At 37.8% G+C, this 25,600-nt stretch overlaps 3 protein-coding genes across 4 annotated transcripts; all 3 read right to left on the bottom strand.

Moving 5' to 3' along the window:
* Positions 1 to 70: 70 nt before the first annotated feature.
* On the bottom strand, positions 71 to 7,494 carry gtpbp4 (GTP binding protein 4). The gene is made up of 16 exons (XM_081374272.1): positions 7,299 to 7,494; positions 6,362 to 6,532; positions 6,147 to 6,250; positions 5,799 to 5,935; positions 5,198 to 5,298; positions 4,031 to 4,123; positions 3,710 to 3,901; positions 3,557 to 3,622; positions 2,354 to 2,443; positions 2,106 to 2,216; positions 1,860 to 1,989; positions 1,650 to 1,750; positions 1,275 to 1,472; positions 978 to 1,043; positions 704 to 838; positions 71 to 535 (listed from the first exon to the last, which is right to left on the bottom strand). The coding sequence occupies exons 1-16, from the start codon at positions 7,344 to 7,346 to the stop codon at positions 383 to 385; spliced, it is 1,896 nt and encodes a 631-aa protein (XP_081230398.1). The 5' UTR covers positions 7,347 to 7,494; the 3' UTR covers positions 71 to 382.
* Positions 7,495 to 8,849: 1,355 nt separating this feature from the next.
* slco5a1a (solute carrier organic anion transporter family member 5A1a) lies at positions 8,850 to 20,082 on the bottom strand. Its single transcript, XM_081374253.1, has 10 exons — positions 18,936 to 20,082; positions 18,267 to 18,710; positions 16,022 to 16,154; positions 15,731 to 15,939; positions 14,717 to 14,881; positions 14,434 to 14,632; positions 14,187 to 14,346; positions 12,835 to 13,070; positions 12,688 to 12,752; positions 8,850 to 10,787 (listed from the first exon to the last, which is right to left on the bottom strand). Exons 1-10 carry the CDS (start codon positions 19,321 to 19,323, stop codon positions 10,330 to 10,332), a joined length of 2,457 nt encoding a protein of 818 aa, XP_081230379.1. The 5' UTR covers positions 19,324 to 20,082; the 3' UTR covers positions 8,850 to 10,329.
* Positions 20,083 to 20,942: 860 nt separating this feature from the next.
* Positions 20,943 to 25,240, bottom strand: lactb2 (lactamase, beta 2). 2 transcript variants are annotated; one of them, XM_081374302.1, is made up of 7 exons: positions 24,853 to 25,240; positions 24,605 to 24,768; positions 24,288 to 24,414; positions 22,483 to 22,661; positions 22,211 to 22,359; positions 21,256 to 21,343; positions 20,943 to 21,055 (listed from the first exon to the last, which is right to left on the bottom strand). In XM_081374302.1, the coding sequence occupies exons 1-7, from the start codon at positions 24,972 to 24,974 to the stop codon at positions 21,015 to 21,017; spliced, it is 870 nt and encodes a 289-aa protein (XP_081230428.1). In that variant the 5' UTR covers positions 24,975 to 25,240; the 3' UTR covers positions 20,943 to 21,014. The 2 variants fall into 2 exon arrangements, with proteins under 2 accessions (XP_081230428.1, XP_081230429.1); XM_081374303.1 differs by having other exon boundaries at positions 24,288 to 24,408; positions 24,853 to 25,092.
* Positions 25,241 to 25,600: the final 360 nt, after the last annotated feature.

Below are 25,600 nucleotides of genomic sequence, written 5' to 3'. Positions count from 1 at the left end.
CCCGCACATAGGGCAAGCTACCAAGAGACTACCATGATTTAAATTTAGGGAAATAAATTTCACACATGAATTTAAGGTTCAATACTTTGGTTGGTTTATTTGACTCCAACTGCAAACATTGGCTTCAGATAAATTGTTTTGTAAAGGATGAAGAGTTCTAAATCATGATCCTGTAGATTTCATTATCATTCTGCATGATATCAGACACTTAGAATGATGCGAGTACATACATTTCAACAAGTAATTATTCTTTCGTGTTTACAGGTGTATTCTCACCTGTATCAGAAAGAACTGGTAAAGTACAGAATATAACAAATGTATTAATCATGGGATAAGGACAGGTACGAGTACACAAGTAAGATGTACGTGAATAAGGCTGCATTTATCTGCGGCTGGTGGTACCAGATTTCCTCTTCCCAGCAAGGAGATGTTTAGGTTTGAGATCAAATACATGTCGATCAGATTCACCCTTCCTTCCCTGCCTGTTCATGTCCTTCTGTGAGCTCTTCATCATGGTCTTCACCTTCTTCAACATCTGGAAGAAATGAGACAGTCAGTCAGTCAGTCCAATGAACACGTTTGTCCTTTGAGTAACATCGGCAAGATCTTTTTCTATAACCTCCTATATGACTAAACAACTGTCATACACAACTTCATTTCAAACTTGTCTTGTAAATGAATACAGGCGGTTTCTGAATCTAACCTTGGCATCTCTGACTCCTGATTGGTCCCTTGGTGGTCTTGAGGCACTCTGACTGCGAGTACGTGACGTCGGTGGTGCGGAGACTTCCCTCTTCCTCTTTCGAACCAGAGAGCGAGATCTTTGAGCATAGTGGCTCTAGAGGGACAAAAGGCAAACACAAACATGTTCAGTGTACACAGAAACAGATCACCATGACCAAATGGTATACAAAATCAAGTGTGTTCCCAACAGAGATAACAGAGCATGGAAAAGCTTCAAGTACACAGGTTCTTACATCATCTTTATCAGTCATGTCCAAACCCAGATCACCCATCTCCTTCTCCAGAGTCGCTCTCTCCACCTGCGTTCCCACATAGACCATTCAAATTAACCCATCTTTAACCAGCTAACAAATCAATTGCAAACAATACAATGTGATCTAATAGGTTGTTAAACAACAAATATTCCATAAAAACTAAAAAGTGCTTAATCTGAATAATGACATACTTTACCTAAAATATGCAAGTAATATCCAATATTAAACTACTTGCTATAATTTAAACATGTACAAAAATAAGCCTGCTGGACAGACCTTCTTGGCCGTGCGGGGTATTCTGGGTCCCTGTTTGTCTTTTTCTTTGGACGCAAGAATCTTTAGCTTCCGCTTCTCGCGAATCTGACTGGCCAGCTGTCGGATCTCCTTCATCTCTTCATCCTCGCTCTCCTCCTCGGAGTCGTACTCTCCGGCCTTCTCGCGCAGCTCCTCTTCCTGCTCCAATTCCTCCAGCCTCTGAGAATAAGAGAAAGGACAGAAATTCAGGACATGTCATCTGAGAAAAGAATGTAACCAAATAAATTTTGGTCATAAAAAATAAAAAACACTAAGAGGGACTGAATTATCAGTGGTTACAGTCATGAATGAGATATCATGGGTTACAGATTAAAGCTACAGCATTTGTTTTAATACCTTCATGATCTCCGGGTCGACGTAGTCAGCAATATTGTGACCCTCCCAAATCTCAGGAATCTTATCCTCCTTTTCTTCTGGATTCATCAAATCCCAGTATTCTGAACACACAAGACAACATTTTTTATTTTTCAATTGTCTGAAGACAAAAAAAAATTCAGACACGTCTGGGTTGTATATTTTATGTACATGTGTGTGTTTATATCTTACTCTGTAGATCAAGTGTGTAATCATCTCCCAGCTCAACCTCCAGGTCTCTCTCCAGTTTGCGTTTGGGAGTATCCGTCTCCATTGCCTTCCTACGTATCAGAGCACCTTCGGGAATGAACGGAGGCCTTTCCTGCACAAACCAAATCAAAAACTTTTACAAACACACTATGTTTGCTAGAAGCATTTAGGAAGAAATAAGCTTACAACCAAGCAGACAACGGTTTAAGAAGTGCGAAGAGCATGTACCTTTTGATCTCTCTTGGCTGGCACTGCCAGGTGGAGTCTGTTCAAAACATCATGGACCTTCTTGCTTTTCATTTTTGTGTCCACACGGTGAGCCAACAGCCGATCACATGCCTGTAAAAAACAAAACAAATCTAAACCAGAATCTACATCAGCCTACAATAGTCTTTCTCTAAAAACTGGTACATGAAACTAATTGGCTGATTTCAGTAAGCATATGTGAGAGAGTGAAGCTGATTGGTTGGTCTTACCTCAGTCTTCACCTGCATAACTCCCTCTTCTGTCAGAGCGCTCGTCTCAATCACTGTGACCCCCTCAGCAGTGAGATCCGCAAACACTTTCTACACACACACACACACACACACACACACACACACACACAGAGCTCAGTTTAGTGTCACTGCATAAAGTCTCAAGTTGCAGGTACATTCTCTTATAACGTCTATCAAACAGTTTGAGATTAAATCTAGCATAGATCTTAAATCTTTATTATTATAAAACTTGTTAAATTGAAACAGAAACGGTCTTTAAATCTGTATGTTATTTTGTCTGTGGAACACAAAAGGAAAATCTTAACATTAAAAGTTTATAAAAGAACAAAAAGGCTGCATTTATTTGATCAAAAATACAGTATAACTTATTACAATTTAAAATAACTTTTTTATTTGAATATATTGAAATATAATTTAATATATAATATAAAAATGTAATTTATTCCATTGATGGAAATGCTTAATTTTCAGCATCATTACTCCAGTCTTCAGTGTCACATGATCCTTCAGAAATCATTCTAATATGCTGTTCTGGTTCTCAAGAAACATTTCTTATCAATGTTGTAAACAGTTTAATATTAATTCATATATATTTGGTAACACTTAATATTTTTGTAAATATTTAAATATAAATTTTTCTTCAGGATATTTTAATGAAAAGAAAGAGAAGAGCAAAAAATCTTATTTCAAAGATTAAAAATAAAAAAAAAAAGCTTTTATAACATTGTAAATGTCTTTACTGTCAATATTTAACTATTTGAAGTGTCCTTGTAATAATAATAATAATATAAAATCTCACTGACCCCAAACTTTTGATCAGTAGTGTACATTTCATGAACTTTTTTTCACTTCCAGATCTGTCAGGAAATTTTGTCTTGTTTCTCACATAAAGCTATCACAGGAATTTAGAAGAATTTAGCCTCTGAATATGATGCAAAAATCATATGGACCAACTTTTTCAACATTTTTGGAGCTTGTGTGTTCTCTATGAATTGTCATTGTATAAAAGAGACAAGTGTGAAGATTCTTCATAATTCTTATTGTTTCACAGAGAATGAAAAACAGCATACAGGTTTGGAATGAGATGAGGCAGAGTAAATAATTGAATTCATTAATCCCTTTAAGTTGTTTTCAGCTCCAGGAATTCCTGCACTGTATAAGAGGATTCAGAATGTCATTTACCTGATTCTCCTCCGGCAGTTCACTGATCTTCCTCACGTCACACTTATTGGCCATCACGATCAGAGGCTGCATCACACAAATAACACTGCTATCATTCAGCCCAACAAAACCACATTGTTTCACTGCACTTACATCTTTGTAATGTGTGCGTACCTTGTTGGCAAACAATGGCCGTATATTGTTGAACAGCTCTAGTTGTTGTGAGAGTGTGTGTCCGCACTGCTCTGACACATCCATGACGTAGAGGACAGCCGAACGCAGGTGAGCCAGAGCAGTGATGGCCTGCATTTCTATGGTATTCCTTTCCTCAAGAGGGTGATCCAGAATACCTGGAGTATCAACCACCTACAAACACAGACCCGTAAACAACAGGTTAGGAACATTTTTACAATACAAAATTGTAGAATATTTGTTTCAAATTAAATCAGTTTAGTTAAATGTTGTCCGGGAACCCTGTATTTTTCCACCACTCACCTGCCAGCGCAGGTATTTGTAATCCATGTGACCCACAAACAAAGATTTGGTGGTGAAGGCATACGGCTGGACCTCAACATCAGCACGGGTCACCTGTACACACATTAAAACTTAATTTAAAAACAATGCACTAGTGTTGGGTGATACTCCTCTTAGTCAAATCGCCATCATTCACTTTATCACAGGAAATGATAAAAGTGAATCAATGTCCATCAATTTGCGAGCAAAGATGGAGTAGGTGATAAAGAAAAATATCATATCGCAATATTGCAAATATATCAGTTTTAAACCATGAAGGCGAGCAATGTGAAACTTCATGCGAGAGATGAATCTACTTCAACATACGCTGATAACGGTATATAACTGTTTTAATTTAGTCAATAATTTCTCTTGTGTTAGTGAAAAAATGAGAAGAGAAGTATTTTGTGTTTTTGAAAGTCAGTGATTGAAATAAAGCTGCTCTTGATTTTCATTGATGACTGATTATTGCATTGTTCAGACCTATTATAGACTTGCTCTGAAAAGTGAACAGACATGCACAGAATTAGAGATGGTAAAAGTGAGTGGGTCCAATATCATTGGTCTTAAAAAGTGGGTGGGTTAGAATACAATGAACCCATAAACAATGGTTCCGACGCCCATGATATAATTCATTGTATAATAGTTTTAAAAACATTTTTTAATGAGTAGTAAGCTAATCTATATCCTCGCAGTGTGTTGGTTATGCGGTGATGAGCTATGAAATTATGGCAGGGCAAAATGTATAATTGTAACAATACTTGAATAAGTAATTTACATTTACATTTATTCATTTAGCTGACGCTTTTATCCAAAGCGACTTACAATTGCTATACATGTCAGAGGTCGCACGCCTCTGGAGCAACTAGGGGTTAAGTGTCTTGCTCAGGGACACATTGGTGTCTCACAGTGGATTCGAACCCGGGTCTCTCACACCAAAGGCATGTGTCTTATCCACTGCGCCATCACCACCTATAATATAATAATAGCAGCCTAAAAATAATAAATGTAATTCTTTAATTGGAAATGACAAATCCTCTTGATATTGTCGATAGCTGATGCTTTTGATAATATCTCTGGCAATATCGGTACAACCCTACAGCGCACACAGATTTGACATTTAACCTACATTCACATGCATAAACAAACCTTGTTGATAAAGCTGGACTTGCCAACGTTGGGGTAACCACACAGCAGGAGGGTTCTGGTGTTTGGGTCAATAGTGGGTAAACGGGACAGATGCTGCCGCACTACGATAAGATAAATATGCATTTAATATGTGCATCAGATGTAAAAGTTCATGCTTATTTTTGTTTAACATTTATGCTTTAATGGGTGAAGCCAAACATTACACCAAAAGTATACATTCCCATTCAAAAGTTGATCAAAAGTTACAGTAAAAACTCTGACACAAAATATTTCTATTTTTAAATAAATGCAGATCTTTTGAACTTTCTATTAATCAAAAAAACTTGAAAATGTGTGCATATATATATATATATATATATATATATATATATATATATATATATATATATATATATATATATATTTTTTTTTTTTTTTTTTTTTTTCTTCTCAAAAGGAAGATCAGTTTTCAACATTGATAAAAATAAATAATCTTAAGGACCCCAAACTTTTTACCAGTAGCAATGATTCAGTAACTGAACACAGAGGTTTGTGTTTCTGTTTACCAGAAAACCGTCTGGTATTAAGGAAAGCATTTGTGGATGTGTTTAAGTGTTTGTACCTTGTTCTAAATACTCCAGGCTCTGTTTCTGTCTCTTTAATATGGTGCACATGCGACCCAGTGCGGCCCGTTTCAGCTGCTTGCAGCGATACAGCGAATCTCCATATTTCATGAGCCGCACATAATCTTTAGCAACACTACAAATGCAGACACACAGTTTTACTCCGTTAAATGAATTTCATAGACCCACAGATATGAGCAGACCTCATACGGGATATAATTAACAATCAAACTAACAAACAAAGGATGTAAATAATCTCATGTATCAGCCAACATACTTCTCTTTAAATCAACCACAAATAATGCTAGAGTATATGTGCACGATGATGATAAACCCAACAAACTCACTTATCAATGAGGTTCTTGGCGATGTTGATCTGACCAAGAGCCAGTTTATAATGATCTTTATCATACAGCACATTCATCAGATCAGCGTAGAAGGGGTGGATATCCTGAGAGAGATAAATAGGAAGTCATTTATCTACTAAAGAAGGGATGATTAAGAAGGATCAGCATGTGTAACATTTGTCCCATGTGTGTTGTGAAGTTTGGGAGACACTTACATCCAGTTTGGGGAAGTCAGTGAGGATCTGTGACAGCCGATCATGGTAGTTCTGCTGCGTGAATTTGACTTTGCGCATGTAGAAATGCCTTATTCGATGGATCTGGTAGTGTTTGTGTACAACAGTGGGAGTTTTTCGCTGGGTTTTGGATAAAGTCAGATCTATGAAGTCCTGCATGAAGAGAATCAAACAAAGAAATGGTTTATGTTTGATTTACTATTTATTATAATAAAAAGCTTTGAGAAACATTGAGGCACACCAGGGTTCCCACATATTTTGCCAAATGACTTTCCATGACTATGAGTTTTCCAAATATTAGTGATTATTTAAGGATTTTACATAACTAAATTATAATAAATAATTGTATAAAAGGCTGCACTCACAAATATCAACAAGCCAATGAAATACAACTAGAAAAGCTTATACCCACTAAATTTCCACTATATTTACATACATTTTCCAGGAATGGAAATATTATTATTTTTAAAACCTGTAAAAATGTGCATGTTTTCCATGACCATAGGGACCATGGCACACATTTGGGGCTAGCGGTTTAATTCAACAACTGACAACAAATGGACACACAAAAGTAAAGTAATCACAGGCTGAGTTCTCTCAAATTGAGTTGATCTAAACTTTATTGCCTTATTAACCAACCAAAGATCTCAATCGCATTAATATTTCATCCCTCCCCAGATGTTATAAACGCAAAACCACTCGTTCTTCATTTTCACATATGACTCCAGCAAAAGCATGTTGAAAGTAATGGAATAAATAAAATTACAACACATGAAAAGTTAAATGGCTGAACAACGCGTGCACGTGTGTTAAGCGCGAGCCGCATACTGTCAACGTCCGTTATTAACGGCAACACCATCAACACTCTATGGCATTTAACCCCGCATATGAGTGTCAAAACACGTCGTTAATTTCCTACCTTAGCGGTGGGAACCACCATAATCTTTTTAAAGTTGTACAGAGCCATGATTGCGGCGCACGCGAGTCCTCAGCAGAGCACGCGGAAGGGCCGAAACACGCAGCGGACGCGTGTCACGAAGAGCAACACACGTGGTACCGCAACTGACGTGATCACAGCGTCACCTACCGGAGGGAGGAGCCACACCTGCACCTACAGAATATCGCATTGATAACAGAGAGAGCGGAAGCACAGTTTTAAGACTTATGTGTGGTTCAGGTCATTTTGAATCAATGTTATCGCACTGGACTAAAACTTACTGACTTTGCTCACACAGGGTACTACTTCCCACAATTTTCGTACTTTTTGGGGGATTTGTTACACTTGTGGTGTTCCCAGTCAAAAATGACCAGCCTACAAAAAATGTCTTATACATCTCTCGTTCTGGGGTGCGTTTCCCGAAAGCATCGTTGGCCAACCATGGTCGCAAGTTCCGTCGTTACCAATAGAGTTCAATGGACATTGCGATGAACTTGCGACCATAGTTGGCCAACGATGCTTTCGGGAAACGCACCCCTGCATCGCCATCAACTAATATTGGATTCAATCTTTTTGTCAACTTGTTTTCTTTCATTTAGATTTATTTAATTTTTTTTGAAGATGTTTGATCAAAGGCCTCATCGATCTGAGCTTATGCACCTCAGTGATAAAAGTCAATATTCAATAAAATATGAAAACATGCACTGTTTACCACACTGTGCTTACCACAATGTTTAACCAGGAAGTTTGTTTTGAAATGCTCTGATCTTAAAAAAGTAAAAAATGGCACAGTCACACTTGTGTTCCAGGTCAAAAAATGACCAGCCTACAAAAAAAAAAAAAAAAAAAAACCTTGTATAAATCTGTTGTAATGCTATATCATCATCATCATCATCAAATATTGGATTTAATCTTTTTGTCAACTTGTTTTCTTTCCATTAAGACAGGTAACTGACTGATTGTAGGCTTCATCAATCTGAGCTTGTATTGGTCAAAAATGACCATCGTAAATGAATGGGGTAGATTGAAAATACAAGAAACATTTAGTGTTCATCATGTTCATATGTGTGCTTGCAAAGATAAAGGCCTCAGACCTGTGCATGCATGGATACACGAACACTCACGCTACCGCAAACACACACGTTCATGTACACACACAAACTATTTTGAGTATAACAGGCTACAGATTACAGAGCATGTTTTCATAGAGATGAAGTTTATCCTCAGATCAATGACGCCTACGATCAATCAGTTTCAAAAAGAAATACAAAACCTGTCCTAATTGAAAGTTGACAAAAATATTGAATCCAATATTTGGTGATAATATAGCATAACGAGCAAATTACAAGCAGGTTTAGTCCTAATGGCTCACTCTGGGTTCAGCGGCACATGTTCAAAGGGCACAATGGTAATTTTGAAATAGAGTTTTGATTTGCCAGCATGCCAAGAGTCCAAAGCAGTGTTATATGTTTAACTAAAATGATTACATTTCTGTTGTAAAACTGTTAAAGTAACATTCCAAACGACACTAAATCACAGCACAAAATCAAAATAATTTTATTTAGACAATTTATTGACACATCATTTATTTGTACAAGTAAAACAAAACAGTTAATAAAGAATTTCTGAAGGTTTGCCCCCGATTAGACAAGCCTTCAAGTAACTTCAAATAAATAATTGTATTAACGTGTCTTCTGTTTGCAAACAGAGCACAGTAACATAGGAAGGGTTGGGGGAAAAAGAGGGAGAGGAAAATGAAACATACGTTTTCCTCAGCAGTAGTTCATTGTTTATCATGCTCTGTTTCTACCAAAGTCCAGCAGTGATCAGGAATTAAGCTGATTTCTGCTCAGAGCTAGAGATGACAATCATCACGCGTGTTACCATCAACACCACAAATACTGGCTCAATTGCAGCGCAAACAGAACACCATCTTCAAGGGGGTGAGAGCATGTTTTCAAGAGTATACATAATGTTTGTCTGAACATGAGATGACGGATCTCCTATAAATGAGTTGTGTTATTTACCGAGATGACCGTTGACCACCAACATACAATCAGCAACAGAAGAAAACATTATTAATACTGATATGATGCACAAAAGTCAAAGGTTATGAAAAAAAAGACACAGAAAGACTTAACAGATGTGTGCACTGCACCGTTGCACACGCTGTAATTGTAGTACTAAAAAGCTAAACATTTAATACAACACACAACAGAACATCTGAAAAAGAAATGGAACAAAGTGGAGTAAATACGGTGGGCGGAGTTTAAAGTTTGGGAGGAGCAACTGCTTGTGTAGAGTCAATCCTTTGGGAGGAGTTTAGTCTGTGCGTGGCAAATATAGTTGGTAGAGAGGATGTTTTAGGGGAGGAGTTTAAAGATTGGGAGGGGCTAAGAAGTGAGTTCGACTTGAAGCGGCTCTGCGCAGACCGATTGGTGTATGGCATCAAAGCACCGCACGAGCGATTAAGAGAGTAGACGTATCTAAATGCTTTCGGATCGCTCTCATGGTACTTTGATGCCGTACACCGACCGATCTGCTTCAAGTCGAGCACACCTCATGAGTCAGTGCAGTGGGAGGAGTTTGCATAGTAAAATTTGCAGTCTCTTTCCCTTCACTGTTGAAACATGATTGGATGAATCAATGAGGTAAACAAGTACATGTATTTATCTACTGTACAGGCGAAGCAGAAGAGTATGAGCACAACTAACACTATAGGTAACTAGATGAGATAACTACGGTAAATGTGTTTGAATGTGTGTATTTGTATGTGATGATTACCAGAGGTATTTGTCCTGCTGAGGTATTGTGTCAAAATTGTTTTATTACTAATTGCAATAATGTGTTTGAAGTGTATTTGTGTGTGTTTTTTTTTTTAAAGGCACCAGCAATGGCTATAAGCGGTGTGGCGTGTTTTCATTTAATTAATAATCGGCCCTCTTAATTGTATGATGTTTGCATGCATGTGATTGAGCAAGTGTAAGTATGTGTGTGTGCATGGCTCCAACCCTCACACTGCCACTTTTTCAAGAGACCGTATGGGCGGAGTTATTGCTTTCAGGCCATTCCCAGGGCAACTGTTACCACGGCTAAGAGCGTGTCCAGTTGTCATGGCAGCATGGGAGTGTTCAGGTGGCCTGGGCAGGAAGACAGGACAGGAGCGTGTGCGTGCGTGACCTTTGTGACCTCCGGCATGGCAGATGAGGTGGCTCACCGTGTCCAGCGGGGAAAGCGTGTGCGAGTGTGTGTGTGTGAGCGTCTGCTCCTCACGCCGCTTCAGAGAATACCAAGTGAGGAAGATAAACAGGAAGCCCAGGAACTTCAAGCTCGCCGCCAGACCAAAGTAAACAAAGCGGAGGGAAGTGACATCGTACTCCCAGCAGGACCCATGGAAACCACAATCCTGCTGCCACAGCATACAGGTGGTGTCAATCACAGCTCCAAAATAGATAGGAGTGGGGATATAGGCTGGAGAGAAAGAGGGAATATATAAAAAAATGTAATATTCACTAATTAGCAAGCAATTCATTAAAACGCATTAGTAGTTAGCAGTATTCTACAATTCAATGGTTATTTTTTTCAGCAGGGACATTAAAATTAAACATAAGACACTATAGTTCACACAAAAATATAAAGCAAACTGTTTTCAACATTGATAATAATAATAAGAATGAGCACCAAATCAGAATACTACAATGGTTTCTGAAGGATCATGTGACACTGAAAACTAGAGTAATGATGAGTAATAAATAACATTATAAAATCTATTAAAATTGCAGTAATATTTCACAATATTACTGTTTTACTATATATTTGATCAAATAAATGCAGCTTTGTTGAGCATAAGAGACCTCTTTCAGAAACTTATTTTAATTGATCACAAAAATGAGTCTACTGATTATGGTCTTCTGGTCAGATAAAAAGCATATTAATATATTAAAGTGCCCCTGTTATGGATTTTTTAAAATTACCTTTCATGTAGTGTGTAACATAGCTCTAAGTAAATGAAAACATCCAACAAAGTTTTAAATCTGAAAGTGCATGTGTATAAAGTTATTGTCTTCCAAAAGTAAGAGTCTACTCTGAGTCAATTAAATGAATCGTTTTTCAAACGAGTCATAAGCCGTTTCGTTGTGACGTCAAGATGAAACATTAGCATATTGCCTGCCCACTTATTGCCAAAAGTAAAAATAAAAAAAAAAGTAAAGCCAGTTTTTTTTCACTGCCCAAGGACGAGCATGTGAAGAATCAGTGTTAAAATTCATCTTTACCACGATATCACAGCAGTATAATCCTAAACTTTTGCTGTGTTTCCTTTATTTTACTGACGACTGCTTCTCAAATCTCGGAGTTCAATGCAGGATTCGCAAACCGCTTGCTCCTGAAAGATGGTGTTCAAAATACTTAGTTTTGAGTTTTATATTGTGCTGCTAACTCCTGCTAACTGGCTAACTCATGTTATCACTGTCTTACTAAAATACTTCTGCTAATCAGTTGTGGACCACTATTACCTATAACTGTGTCTATTAATGCAGATTGTCTGTCGTTCTCACTACTTTGAGGAAATATTAAGCATGGAGTAAGATTTGTTTTACCAACGTTTGTTACATCAATCATTTACTCTAGAGCTCGGCTAATGTATGCACTGTTATTGATACAGTTCCCACATCTTCACCGCAATAAATCAGAAAAATACTCAGTAACTAAATTAGTACAAGTAAAGTAATCAGTTTGTTGATGGACATGCACTTGTTAATGCTGATGGTGAGGAATTACAGTTGCAACATCTCATAATGTTCCTCAAACTGAGTAGCGTATCACTGAGAAACATTGAGTCCTGCTCTAGTCGTCCTTACGATGAAGGTTCGGGTTGGATAACTTGTTCTTCCAGTGTTTCATCATCGGACTCGCGCTAGGATTGCTATGGTAAAATCGAGGTCATTGTTTGTTTCTGTGTTTAGTTTGCGGTGTAGGAAGCCTCAGGACAAGCAGAGTGGACGTTGTTTTGGTAATGAGTGTTTTTGTTATCAACGCGAGCTGCACGCGGTAGACCAATCACAAGAGACTAAGCTATCTGGCCAATCAGAGCAGAGTAGCTTGCGGAAAGGCGGGATTTGGAGAGATTGATTCATCTGACGAGTCGTTTGAGAATCATTGAAAATGTGCTGATGTGCAAATGTATATTATGAGAAAATGAAACAGTTTTTGACCTTTGATGCATGTAAACCTGTTGTAGGAGACTCCAAAACAACATTAGGGAACTTTAAAATAGCATAATAGGGGCACTTTAAAACTGATATGTTGTCCAGCTTTAGTTGACAGTCACAGAAATAAAAGAGGGAGGTCTGTAAAATCTATCCAATCCTACCAAGAGTCCTGAGAAGAACGAACTGCATTCCCAGAGCAAACGGCCTGTCCTCTTCATCCACTGACCTGCTCAGAAAATAAGAGCGAGAGATGAGCGAAACAAAGAGCTAAAGAGAAATGATATCCGAGGACGTGGAGAGAGGCAGACCTGAGCGTAACGATGATGACGGACGGCTGACCGCAGGCGGTTATGAGAGTGACGATGAAGAGAAAGATGAGGAAGGTGATGAGTGTTCCACAGGTGCGCTCACACTTTCCTGCCAGTGCGTAACCATTCTCGTTCAGGTACGTCTTCACGATCACCACCTGGAGCTCATGGTTTCCTCCTGATGGCGTGATCACCTGTCTGCTCTGAACGCATGCGCAGTCAGAATAGTTTCTGATCTGAGCGGGAGAAAACACACACGAAAAATGTCAACAATACTGACATAGACAATGTCTCAACAACAATTTTCTGCTAGTTACCATTTTACATAGCCAAATATTACAAGGCAAATATGAAAAATGTTTCTTAAGCAACATGTAGTAACATTAGGATTCTTTTACAACAAATATGTATTAAATTATTTTTAAAAGTAAAAAAATAATAATACAACAATCAGCTAATCATTATAGCAAAACAAACATATTTGTCTGGGCACAAATTTCTTTGATGCAATTTTGTTTCACAAGCTTGCGATTCAACTCAATTTGATTCAATATTGATTCATTTTGATATATATATATATATATTAGGTACAGTACATGTCTATTTTTCCTCAAGGAAAAAAAAATCTCTCAACTAATGCTGTTAACTATACAAGGAACCCTGTCAGCTGGTATATTACTATAATATTAAAGGTTAAAATTAACAACTGATTTGTATCAAAGATATGCATAGGAAGGCAATTCAAATAATGTTCTAATAATAACTTTTTAACTATATAATTATGTTTCTACTCAAATTAGATTTTTTTAATATAAACATTTAAATAGTGGCATTCATAACAACTTGTTTTCATGAATGATTTATTCACATACATTACATTAAATATTAAAGAACAGGTTAAGTAAAAGTTCACATGCGCTATGCATTGCCACTTTGCTTGAACTGAGGCAGCTACAGTGATCCATCACATTAAAGACAGCCAAAATGCTATTTATTGTTTGAATTTCATAAAAAATATTGACAGATGAGACTGTTTCATATCAAAAGTAAAAAAGCACAGAGTTTATTGTGATTCACTGGATGGGAGGCGCACTACAAATAATGCTAAGTGAAGTTTTTCAAGCATCATCTAAAAACAGCATAGACTAAAAGATCAATTCTTAAGATCTTGAAGAATCAATATCAGCTAATCCAAATGAGAAACGGTTAAAATAGGGAAATCAATATTTTCAACCCAGCCCTTTTTTTGGTTTTGTTGTGCATTGGATTCACCATTTTTAATCTACATTTGCATTGATATTAATCCATGGTTTGTGAAACGGGGTCAAGTAGACAGATGTGAAACAACTCACTCCTGAGGTGTGGTTGGCGATGTTGCTGCAGCCCGCCAGACATGGGTTAAAGTAGGTGATGCCGTCAGAGCCGCAGACGGGTGCGTACTCATGAATCCTGCAGCCACAGTTGACGTTACAGCTTCCCGTTAGGTTTCGGTGAGACAGAGTCAGCGTGGGCCTGCAGAACACAGATCGAACATCATTCAGTGCAGCTCATGTTTGCAGGTGATATTTATGTGCGTGTCTACAGGGGTTTCTCCATTACCCAGTGGTGTAAGGAATATTGATTCCACCAAGGTTGATGCTCTCACAGCCGACGATGAAGAGAGTGGAAAAGCAGAGCAAAGACACTCCACTGCAGATCATGGCCAGCTTTGCTGCTTCTCTTTCGCCCAGTTTCAGCTTCTTAATTATGTACCCTCCTAAAACTATACCAACACCTGCACTGGGTACAATGATCAGACCTGGACACACACAAACACACAATTAATAAAAACCCACAGTAAGTACTGTGATCAGATCGACACATTTGTGTCTGTGTGTTGTACCTGTGTATATACTGGCATTAGATGCTGGAACCCCAAATTGAGATTCAATGAATTTGGGAATGAAAGTGATGAAGGCTGTGACGATGGCACATTCCGCCGTATACGACAAACTCACAAACAAAAACGTCACATTACTCAATATACGCACTGCTGCTTTTGGCAAATCTGGAGAGAGATAAAGAGACAGAGAGATAAAAAGACAGATTTATAATTTGAATTTAAACGTGTCATCCAAAATGTGCTCATACTTCATAATCAGTGTTGTTATTAACTAAAACTGAAACTATTAGAAATAGTTTTTGTTAATTGAATTTAAGCTGAAATAAAATAAAATAAAAAAATTTGATGAAAAAAATAAAACTTAAACTATTAGAAATGTTGCCTTGAAAATTAACTGAAACAAATGTAAGTACTAAAATTATTAAAACAAACTGAAATAAAAATAAATTACAGCTAAAAAGAAATATTAAACAAAGAAAAATGTATGGAAACAACAAAAGCACATAAAATGTCTTAAAAAAACCTGAAAATATAAAATGTAATTCAAAATATTAATAAATAATATAATAGTATATACATAATTCTAAAATAACACTGGGAATAACAATTAAATAAATAAATAACAAATTTAAGATAAAAAGCAGACAGTTCAAGGCCACCAAGTTAAAGGAATATTGTTTTAAATAAAAGTATGCATACAAATACTTGCCCATGTATTCAATAAAATAAAATAAAATACTACCTCGTCCAACTTGCTAGCCATCTCTACAAAGCAAATCTCTGGAAATCCTAGCTGTGTCAAATTTTTTTTAAACCACTACAATCTGGGGTGTGTTTCCCAAAAGCACCGTTAGCCAAGCATGGTCGCAAGTTCCATTGAATTCTATTGGTAACGACGGAACTTGCGACCATATTTGGCTTTAGGTAACGCACCCCTTTTTAGAAAACTAGCGAGTTAGATGTGGGATTTTAGATCTGATCAGAATCTGCCTTAGATCTGATATTATGGTTCACCTTTGAAATTTTTGCCAAAACCCATGGAGGACGCGACAGCCTGGCTCTTTTCCTTCATCATCTCATCATCATCACTGGACACATCACCTGCACTCTTTTTTACACGTCTTTTACTTTTCTTGTGGCGCGGCGGAAGTTTTTTAGGGAAGGAGAACATGGGAAAGATCACCAACAGCATTGCCACGGCACACAGGAGAAACCCACTCCACCTGAGACAGAGAGACGGTTACACTGTTAAATTTACTGCAAGTTCATTGATAAAAAGCAAACAAGAGACGAGATTTTCCTCACCAGTTTCCTACAAACCGTGGGTCACTCTGGTCAATATTGACAGCTGTACCAGGGTCGACATAGAATCCGATCAGAATCCCACCCAGCAGGTACCCAGCGGCTGGTCCGAGAGCTCCCATTACATACATGATAGCTAAACACACACAGAAAGAAAATGGTGGACTTTCTTTAGCTGTCACATGCTCCTGTAGGCTTCTTCTCACATCAGTGAGAAGCAGTTACAGACTTTGCATGGCAGAATTCAAGTCAGAGCAAAGAATAACTTGTTAACCAACAGGCTAAAATAAGGCAGTTGTTTTGCTCTTTGGCTTCCTGTACTCACACATGCATTATACACTCTTATGGTCGACTAGTATAAATGCAATTTTGAGAATATTGGCATGGGCTGTTACCATGCACACTTGCCAAAAAATAGAAGATTGTCAGTCCCAAATGTTGATTTTGTTTAAAATAATTCTGAGAAAATATCTGATTAAATATAAAAACACATTAAAAGTTTTGGGTGTGATACCTGAAGTAAATCCCCTAAATTATTTTCCAGTGCATGTAGAGAATATAGAAGTCACTCCTAAAATTTTGAATTATTGACTAAAATTAAATAAAATGTTGCATTTTAAGCTAAATAGAAATATTTAACAAAACAAAAAGCAAAAACTTAAACTTAAATTAAAAATGAAAAAATAAAAATAAGAGCCAAGTAAAAATCTTAATAATTTACAATTTGTTGCAGATAACATATTCAATTTTTTAAGTCACCTGAAGTATTCATTTTTCCCAGGCCAAAACATCTTATCTGCGAAGCAAAGAATGATATCTCAAGAATATGGATAGGTGGCCTCACAGAAATGAGTAGCTATATAGATACATAAACAAACTGGTTTACTTTAAATCCAAATAGTTCAGTGTCTCTTCAGGGTACAGATAATTTCATAAATGGCTCGTTTACCCATAAAAACACCATGGGTACTAATAAATCTTAAAACATTAATCTTAAAAAATAAGCCATGATTGGGTTTTCGGTCAGATTTTTGGTTCAAGTCTCTAACATGTTCAAAAAGGTGCAATATTTGGAGGGACTTTCATGATAGTTCATAGACTACCAAGGAGAATACTGAAAAGTGGCATGGAAGTAGGTCTTTATATGCCCTGTTCCCATGAAGGAATTTGCCCCAAGCAAAACATTTTGCCTGACTGATTTGACAGAGACTTACCCAGCCAGGGGCAGATTAAGGTCTACAAAGGCCCCAAGGGTCAGGGATTTCTAGAGGCCCCACTTCCCAAGACATCCCACATGCACGCACACAATACAAACACATGAATATGGTTCAAATGTTGTATCACTAATAATAATCATCATAAATATTAGTGATAAAACATGGCTATTCGAACGAGGTGATTCAATCTCTGCTGGATTTTTAAAATGGGGTGGGCACAGAGGGGCCCCATATATAGCCTAAATATGGCTGTGTATTCCCTAGTTGCTGAGAACATTGTTTTGAGGCATAATAATAATTTACTTGTATTGGGTTTTGCAATTGGATATATATTTAGACATATTAAAGACTACTTTTTGTCAAAGTTTAGTTTTTTTAGTTCATTTGAAGTGTCAATTTTTGCATTATTGTTACAGTCAAATCTGGACACAGAGAAAGCATTTAGTTACTTATACTAGCAACATAAGCTTGATCAGTCACATGAAAGTAATCAGAACATTGACTCTATTTGGCACTGGCTTTATTTAAAAATATATTACTGAGTGTTTACATTCCATGAGCAGAGATCTGGATTGTAGTGCCAAAGCCACGGCTTAACATTGCCAAAGCATTGACAGGGCTCTGATCCAATTGTGTTCAGCATTGTCAAATTCTCTGGCAACAATGGGCAGCAAATAAGGCAGTGATTGACAGCGACGTTGGGCATTGTCAGATTAACAGTACCTATTCTTGACGAGCGTAGAATGTGTTCACATCTGAAACTGACGTAGGGAGCAGTGATGTGTAACATTTATCCTACAAACGCCTGTGCTCGTCAATTGTCTGTTATTTTAAAACCTCTGTCCAGTAACACAAGCAACTACTTGTACTGTAGAAATAGATTAATCAAAAAAGTATTTGCAAAAAAACGGTGAACAGAGGCCCTCTGATCACGTGGGCCCCAAGGCTACAGCCGAGGTTAGCCTATGCGTTAATCTGCCCCTGGACCCTGCCACCCACCAACACACAGACTACACTCCAGCAAAACTCACCCAGGTACAGGGAAGCGTTCTCCTTCTTCACATTGTCATCCAGGTAAGTTGGTCCAAGTGTGTATATGGGAGTCGATCCCATTCCCACGAGGATCTGAGCACAGATGAACAGCGCCACGTACAGGGCGTGCTCACTCTCCTCCCGGTCCCGCTGGCACCTGGACAGTGTGGGTCTCTCCTGCCCACTGCCATTACCGCTGGCACAGAGCCCCTCTCCCCCCACTGTGCTGTTCAGCTCCTCCAGCTGATAGGGCGGAGAGATGAAGTGAGGTAGGGAGAAGAGGGCGGCACCCACTGCGATTAACACGCCCCCTACAGCCAGCCAGCGTGGCCTCTGACTCCGCCCACCGAAGTAGCTGATGAAAACCACAACCAGGAGACTACCGATGTCAAAACAGCTGACCAGCAAACCTGACTCCGAGCTCCGCAGACTGTACCGCTTTTCTGAAAAACACAGAGTCCATTCAGTCTGAAATTCTTAAACTCCAATATTGAATGAAAATACTGAGAACTGGGAAAAGATGAGATGGTGAAATTAAGAAATTGGGATGGATGGAGATTGGTGAAAGATGAGACGAGACAACATGAGACCTTAATTGAAGAGAAGAGAAGAGAAGAGAAGAGAAGAGAAGAGAAGAGAAGAGAAGAGAAGAGAAGCAGTTTTGTTACCTATGGTGGTGATGACGCTGCTGAGATAGCCGGACACCATCAGAGACTGAATAAAGGTTAGGTAACACATGCAGAACAGGAAGCAGCGAGAGTCTGAAAGGATCCCGTCCACATAGCGCCTCACCGGCACCCGTAACATGCGGAACCTCAAGAGCGCCGCCGCGCCGCCGCGACCCTCCGGCTCACGACACTCTGTCCTGACGGGGGAGCCGCACCGGGGCGAGCTGTGCGGGGCAGAGAGCAGAGTCTGATCCGCGTCCTGACTACCACTGAGCACGGGGAGGCTTTTAGATTTCAAACCCTGAGTAGATTCCTCACACAAGTACGGAAACGGTTTCACGGGTGCGAGGCCCCCTCCCCCGGCCTCCCCAACAACACCGGATTCCATCCTGACGGGCAGCGTGAGCTCAGCGCGTCTAGTACACAGACACACACTGACACACGAACATTACAGGCTCTCGGATAAACCAGCCGCGGCTTATCGTTGACAAATCCTATCCTTTCTGTGCGAAAATACTGTCCCCGATACTAAGAGCTTCAGATAACGGACCACACCGGCTCTCCGACCCGTTTATGAGCGCGATAGAGACGCAGACATTATGCGCTGGCTCATGTCAACAAAACACCTTAACAGATACTTGTAAATAGATTTATTACGACTATATATAAATGCGCTCTTTGTTCGTTTACCGCACCATTTTCGATTCGGCACATATTTATCAAAACAACACAGTGAATCGACGGTCGACCGGCCGCCGGGGGCTCACGCGCCTCTGCGCGGATACTGCAGCGGAGCAGCGCGCGCGCTCGGCCGCATCACACACGCGCATTCTGCCCGGTTATCTGCGCTAGATTAATAATCCCGTTTACATCCATCGGCGACATTAAACGGTAATCGATCGCCTCCCTCTGCACACGGCTCCGACACAACATAAGATCTTCGCCGTGTGATCAAAATATCCTTGTCCTTGGACGGAAAGGGTAGAACGGACTGTCCGTTATTCACGGTATCGTTGTAAGCAGTATCTCCTCCGAGCGCAGTTGGTCTGTGCCGCAGCTGGTTACAAGCAGATAAGCGTTAACTTCCGGTTCACGTTTCCTCTGTCAAAAAATGAGGGTGCACTAAGGATGCACCACCCCAGACCGCATTTTAACCTTTTACTGTCTTATGATTTTAACCCCTTGCAATGAGGGCATGTGCAAATACCTTTTTTTTATAAGATATGAGCACATTTTTGATTAACAGTGGTCTAGCAAACATAATATACGTATTGACATGTTTCAACCATCTCTGTAGTAGGCCATTTAAATGTTTTTTTGAGCATTTATAAAAAATATTATTAAAAATATAAAAACTATTTATATTAAACTTAAGTACTAAAAGTATTACTCATTATTTTCCCTAATTAAATAGTTACAGATAAAGAAATGTTACAAAAAATGTTAAAAATTATACATATTATAATATACATACACACACATTTATACATGTTTATAATCATGTAAATTACCATAAGAATCCAGTTTTGTTATTAGCCTAATAAAAGTTGCTTTATTGTACATTTACTTCCATATTATTGGACACTGTCTCATGGAATAATTGAATAATTGTTGACTGTGAACAGCGCATACACTTCCATTTATAATCAGATTACATTGAGACAAGGGTTGTTAACTTTTACATGGTTTCCATTTTAAGAACCTTTATGTTACATAATTTATTTTACTGTTTTAATGTTCTCATTTTTAAGGCTTTTTGGAGAAATGTGTGTGCTAAATAAATGTACATAGCCTGCTATTGGGGCATGTTGTCACAATTTTGTTTTTTTCCTGCAAATGAAATGTAGAAATGTTAAATATCTGATTTACAGCAATGGTATGTGCCTATACAAAAAAAAAAATACAAAAAAAATAACACCTTCCCTGAGAGGGAAAAAAGTGACAACTAGCCCCAGACTCCTTTAAAGTGTTTCCAGAATTAAGAAATATTGACAAAATCAAAATAAATCCATCTCAGTCCATCGGGAACTTTTTATTAGACACTGTGGGCAATGAGTGTGTTGGGTAAAAAAAAAAACTTCACAAATTGCTCTTCCACTGCTTTTCATTTGGGCCTTCAGCTAGAAAAGAAAAAAAGAAAGAATGTTAAGACAGACAATAACTGTATATTTAAAAAACAAATTAGTGTTTATACACCATCACATGTGCACACACAGACATGCACAAGCACCTGTGTGCACACACATACAAACACAAGTGCGCACACACACACACACACACACACACACACACACACACACACACACACACACACACACACCAAGGCAGATCTTTCCTTCCTTGTGGAGTTTCTTTAAATGGTGCAACAAGTTAAACTCTGCTGCTCTGTGCAGGTGTTCAGGCGTCTCCTGGCATACAGACAATATGAAAAACAAAAAAAACACACATGAAAATCATGTCATTACATTTCTATAACTAATGTACTCTCATTTGTGCAATTCTCTGCACGTTATTCTATAAAGCAGTGGCCACTTAAAGAGAACCGATGATTTTTGCAATATTAGGATTTCATTACAATTTGTATTATATGTATAACAAATTGAGGAAAAGTTTAAATTAAAAATAAATTGAATTTTCAGAATGTCATCTTAGAATTTGGTTAGTCACTTATTTGTATAGTCACACATATGTTTATATGATTATTAACTAGCAGTAAAAAAAAAAAAATCTTAGTTTTTAGTTGTTAAAGGTTTCAATGTCTCAGATTTTGGCCCCCACTTTACATCTGTCATTTTCTTTTCTCTCCTTGTGGACTGCAGGTTTGACGCTGTCAAAATGTATTAAACATGTTTTTGGATTGAGTTTAATTAAAGTCATCATGAAACAGAAGTTGCGATAGTCTTTTGTTCCCTATTGTGACATATTTCCAAGTGAAGGCTTCTCAAACAAGAAAAAAAAATGTAGGGCGGGACTGTTTGTGGTTTGCTAGTGCTGTGATGTCATGTGACAGCATGTTGCCCCGCCCTCACGCCAGTAAACACATCATCAGAGAAAAGAAGAAGTGTCACTGCAAGAGCGACAGGAAGTTATTTTGACTAAAGATTTTAAAGGGGCAAGAATAAAAAATAAAATAAAAAAAAAGTGCATGGATAAATCATTTATAATAAACACTGCAATATTCCATAAAATTGGAATTGGAAAATAGAAATTGTTCAATTTGATTTCATGGTGACTTTAAAGAGTTAAGAATAAGATAATTCAGAAAGGAGTTGAACCTTGTACACCACTTTAACCAGTTCGCTGGAGGTGAATGCAGTTCCTCGATTCTCCTGCAAAACATTTAGGATCTGCTGTTCTCTTGCGTTCCGGTGAGTTATATACTCACAGATCTTAGAAGCTGCGTTGTGGACCACTGGCCCATGACCTGACACACCAAAATAACAGAAAACAAGCATTTCTTAGTGTCACTGAAAATTTAATGTGGAAAGCACTTTGAAAAAGAAAAAAAAAGACTGTAACATCAACACGCACACAGACTTGGACTTACCTGGATATATGAGGTCGGCCTTCACGCTGAGGAGCTTCTGCAGTGACTTCATGTAATCATGGAGGTCCTCAAACACGGCCGTGCCCTCTCCCAAAATACAGTCACCTGAAAACACAGCTTGCTCCTCTTCTAGGAATAATGCCATGTGATCATCTGTGTGTCCGGGAGTAAACAGCACCCTACATGCAGCACAAACAATATAACAACAAACTTGTTCAAAAGAAACAACTAACTAATGTTTTTGCATTTAGAAACTTACACACTAATTTTCCCAATGCATTTATATACAAACCCAGCATGCAAGTAAATAAAAAAAAAATCATAAAAAAATATATATTCAAAACTAAAGCTTGGGCAATACTTTTATTCAGCAAGGTCCTATTAAATTGATCAAAAATGACAGTAAATACATTTATAATCATACAAAAGATTTCTATTTCAAATAAATGCTGTTATTTTAAACTTCCTCGGTTTACACAAAAATACCACCACATCAACATATGATTTCTGAAGGATCAGGTGTCACTGAAGATTGGAGTAATGATGCTGAAAATTGTTGTGCATCACAAGAATAAATTACAGTTTAAAATATATTAAAATAGAAAACCAAATGCAATAATATTTCACAGTAATAATGTTTTTACTGTATTTTTGATCAGACAAATATGGACTTTTGTAAGCTAGAGACTTCTTTAAAAAAAATATAATAATCAAAATACTACCGACCTCAAACTTTAGTGTATAAATATGAACATGTAAACATGACCAAAGACTGGGACCCAAGAACAGACTTTTGTCCACTGTAGTGGACATTATATTTTAGTGAATTTCTCTGACATCATACATGTCACATGACACAACCTGGGTGTCCTGTATAGAGCACATTCAGGACTTTTCAGAGATACCAAATGTTTGGAGGTTTCACCATGAAAACAACTTCAAACAAAAATGTCTGACATTAATTTAGTGATCAAATGTAGCATTCTTATGGAAATATGATAATATATTGTAATTATAATTTAAATCAGACTACTTTTCAAATTGTATTTCATAAAACAACATCTCAGGAAAATGTTAAGGGGTTTCAAATAAAAAAAATACTTTCTGTTCCAGAACAGGACATTGATTTCAAACGTGTCCACTGTAGAGGACATCAGGACTTAAATCATGTTTATCAGGCATTTTGTGAGACACAACAAGTGAATATGGAAATAAATTATACATCAATATTCCTATGAAATATTAGATATTATTATTAAAATGTTGCCAATTATAACTCCAATTATTACACTTCTTTTTTCATTAAATGTTGCTCCAAGAACACATTAATGTGCAAATTAGATACAGTGTATAGATACATTGCATTGAATGGGAATATTAATTTATCCATTTTAGCCATTTTAGCCGCATATTGCATAAAGTAAAATGGTGTATCAGTTCAATCCGTTATTTCTTTCATAACATAGTTGAGAATAATCTTTATACAAATTTTGGTTGAAAAAATCCTGAAACCCCCAAATTTATTGGTGATTGAAAAAAAAAATCCCATTTTTTTGCCTGTACATATAATTTCATGTCATTTTACTTTTTAAACATCTTAGTCCTGGCGTCCACTACAGAGGACATAGCATAACGTATGAATAAATTCGTATTTAAATTTTTTACCATTTGTTTATTGTGCTCTAAACAGTGTGATGACATGGAAAAAAAACTAAATTCAAAAAACTTTTTTTTTTCTGGGTCTCAGGAGGATAATGTAAAGAATCTGTGTGTGTGTGTGTGTGTGTGTGTGTGTGAGTGTTTACCGTAATGTTGCCCCTTCAGTCTTTATCACATCACCATCACTGAGATATTCATATTTCTTCTTCTCGTCTCCAATCGCTTCTTCCTGTGGAGGACACCGAGGGAGTTTACTGACCCTCAGCTCTGCTTCTGCATAACACATGCAGCTATATTAGTGAGATTTCTCATAAACCCAATGGTTTTTATACTAAGATAATGATATTTACTTTTACATTATTAAAACATGATTTGACTGAGAGCTTTTCAAATAGTGAGAGGCACTTAAAATGTTTCGCTATTTTAAATGACATTTGGGGCAAAAATGTCAAAACCTGTTCACCTTTGTGAAAGTGTGTGAGTATGTCCTGCACTCCTCCAGTGTGGTCATGATGCCAGTGTGTGACTATAATGTGTTGTATGGACGTCTCGTGCTGCTTCAGAGCCTCGCGCAGATTGACAATATACTCCGGTACCGCGCGCTCACCTGCATCAATTAACACTCGCCTGACAGACACAGACAGAAACAGAAACACATGGACATTTAACAAACATTCACATACTTGTTACATTCGTGTAAAATACTTGTACCTTCTGCCCGTCCCGACTAGGTATGTGTTGGTGCCCTGCAGTGTCATGGGCCCCGGGTTACAGCCCAAAACACGCACCACTCTCGATGACAGCTGCTCGATACGAGGAATCACCGCGGACATTTTCTCCAGCACTCAGCACGAACTTTAAACGGCCCCTGTAAACGCTCATGCGACAGATCAGACTGACAGCACTTTAAACAGAAACTTCCTGTTCAAAAAAGTCACACTTTACAAAATAAAAGTATCTGAGGCGGCTCAAGGTATGGACGTTACTTTTGATTTTATACTGAAAATTTTATTTTTGGGGGGAAAAAATTCACCCATTTGTTTTGGGAGCTTGGAGGTGCCTGACCCTGGCCTGATGATATATCCATCATAATATGTGTAAAATGTGCCCCCACCCCTGAACCAAATATTGGTTTGTGCTGTAGCCTACTGAAACACCACGGTTTTCTATATAGGTGGAATAAGGAAAACAAGCAATATATGCATTATAGAAATATATAAATCAGAGGAAGCAAATATGATGCAATATATAAATCCAGTAAAAACTTCTGCAGTAAACTTGCAGAAATTATTTTCAAACTTAGTTTTGTTCCTGTCATGAACACAAACACTGTCTGTGCCTTCCTATAAAAAGGCAGTATATAAGGTTAAAGTGTAATCTCCAGAGTTACTGGATTTTCTAAGAAATAGCACTTGCTAAAACTATAAATATCAAATGCTGCAACTAGCCTGAAACACCA

Source organism: Scardinius erythrophthalmus (assembly GCF_964197995.2).
Source record: "Scardinius erythrophthalmus genome assembly, chromosome: 9".
Taxonomy (NCBI): Eukaryota; Metazoa; Chordata; class Actinopteri; order Cypriniformes; family Leuciscidae; genus Scardinius; species Scardinius erythrophthalmus.
This window is presented reverse-complemented; position numbering and strand designations above follow the sequence as displayed.

Bases quoted from the DNA above. Each gene is read 5' to 3' on its own strand.
- lactb2 (XM_081374302.1), bottom strand. From the start codon at position 24,974: ATGTCCGCGGTGATTCCTCGTATCGAGCAGCTGTCATCGAGAGTGGTG. The intron at 22,360-22,482 runs GTAAGTCCAAGT...TTGGTGTGTCAG, and splicing joins GGCCGACCTCATATATCCAG to GTCATGGGCCAGTGGTCCAC. The intron at 21,056-21,255 runs GTGTGTGTGTGT...TTTCTTTTCTAG, and splicing joins GGAAGGAAAGATCTGCCTTG to CTGAAGGCCCAAATGAAAAG.
- gtpbp4 (XM_081374272.1), bottom strand. From the start codon at position 7,346: ATGGCTCTGTACAACTTTAAAAAGATTATGGTGGTTCCCACCGCTAAG. The intron at 2,444-3,556 runs GTAAATGACATT...GTGTGTGTGTAG, and splicing joins AACTGCCGGAGGAGAATCAG to AAAGTGTTTGCGGATCTCAC. The intron at 1,044-1,274 runs GTCTGTCCAGCA...GTGGGAACGCAG, and splicing joins TACCCCGCACGGCCAAGAAG to GTGGAGAGAGCGACTCTGGA.
- slco5a1a (XM_081374253.1), bottom strand. From the start codon at position 19,323: ATGGAATCCGGTGTTGTTGGGGAGGCCGGGGGAGGGGGCCTCGCACCC. The intron at 14,882-15,730 runs GTGAACCATAAT...ATCTCTCTCCAG, and splicing joins TTTTGGCAAAAATTTCAAAG to ATTTGCCAAAAGCAGCAGTG. The intron at 12,753-12,834 runs GTCTGCCTCTCT...TTTTCTGAGCAG, and splicing joins GTCATCATCGTTACGCTCAG to GTCAGTGGATGAAGAGGACA.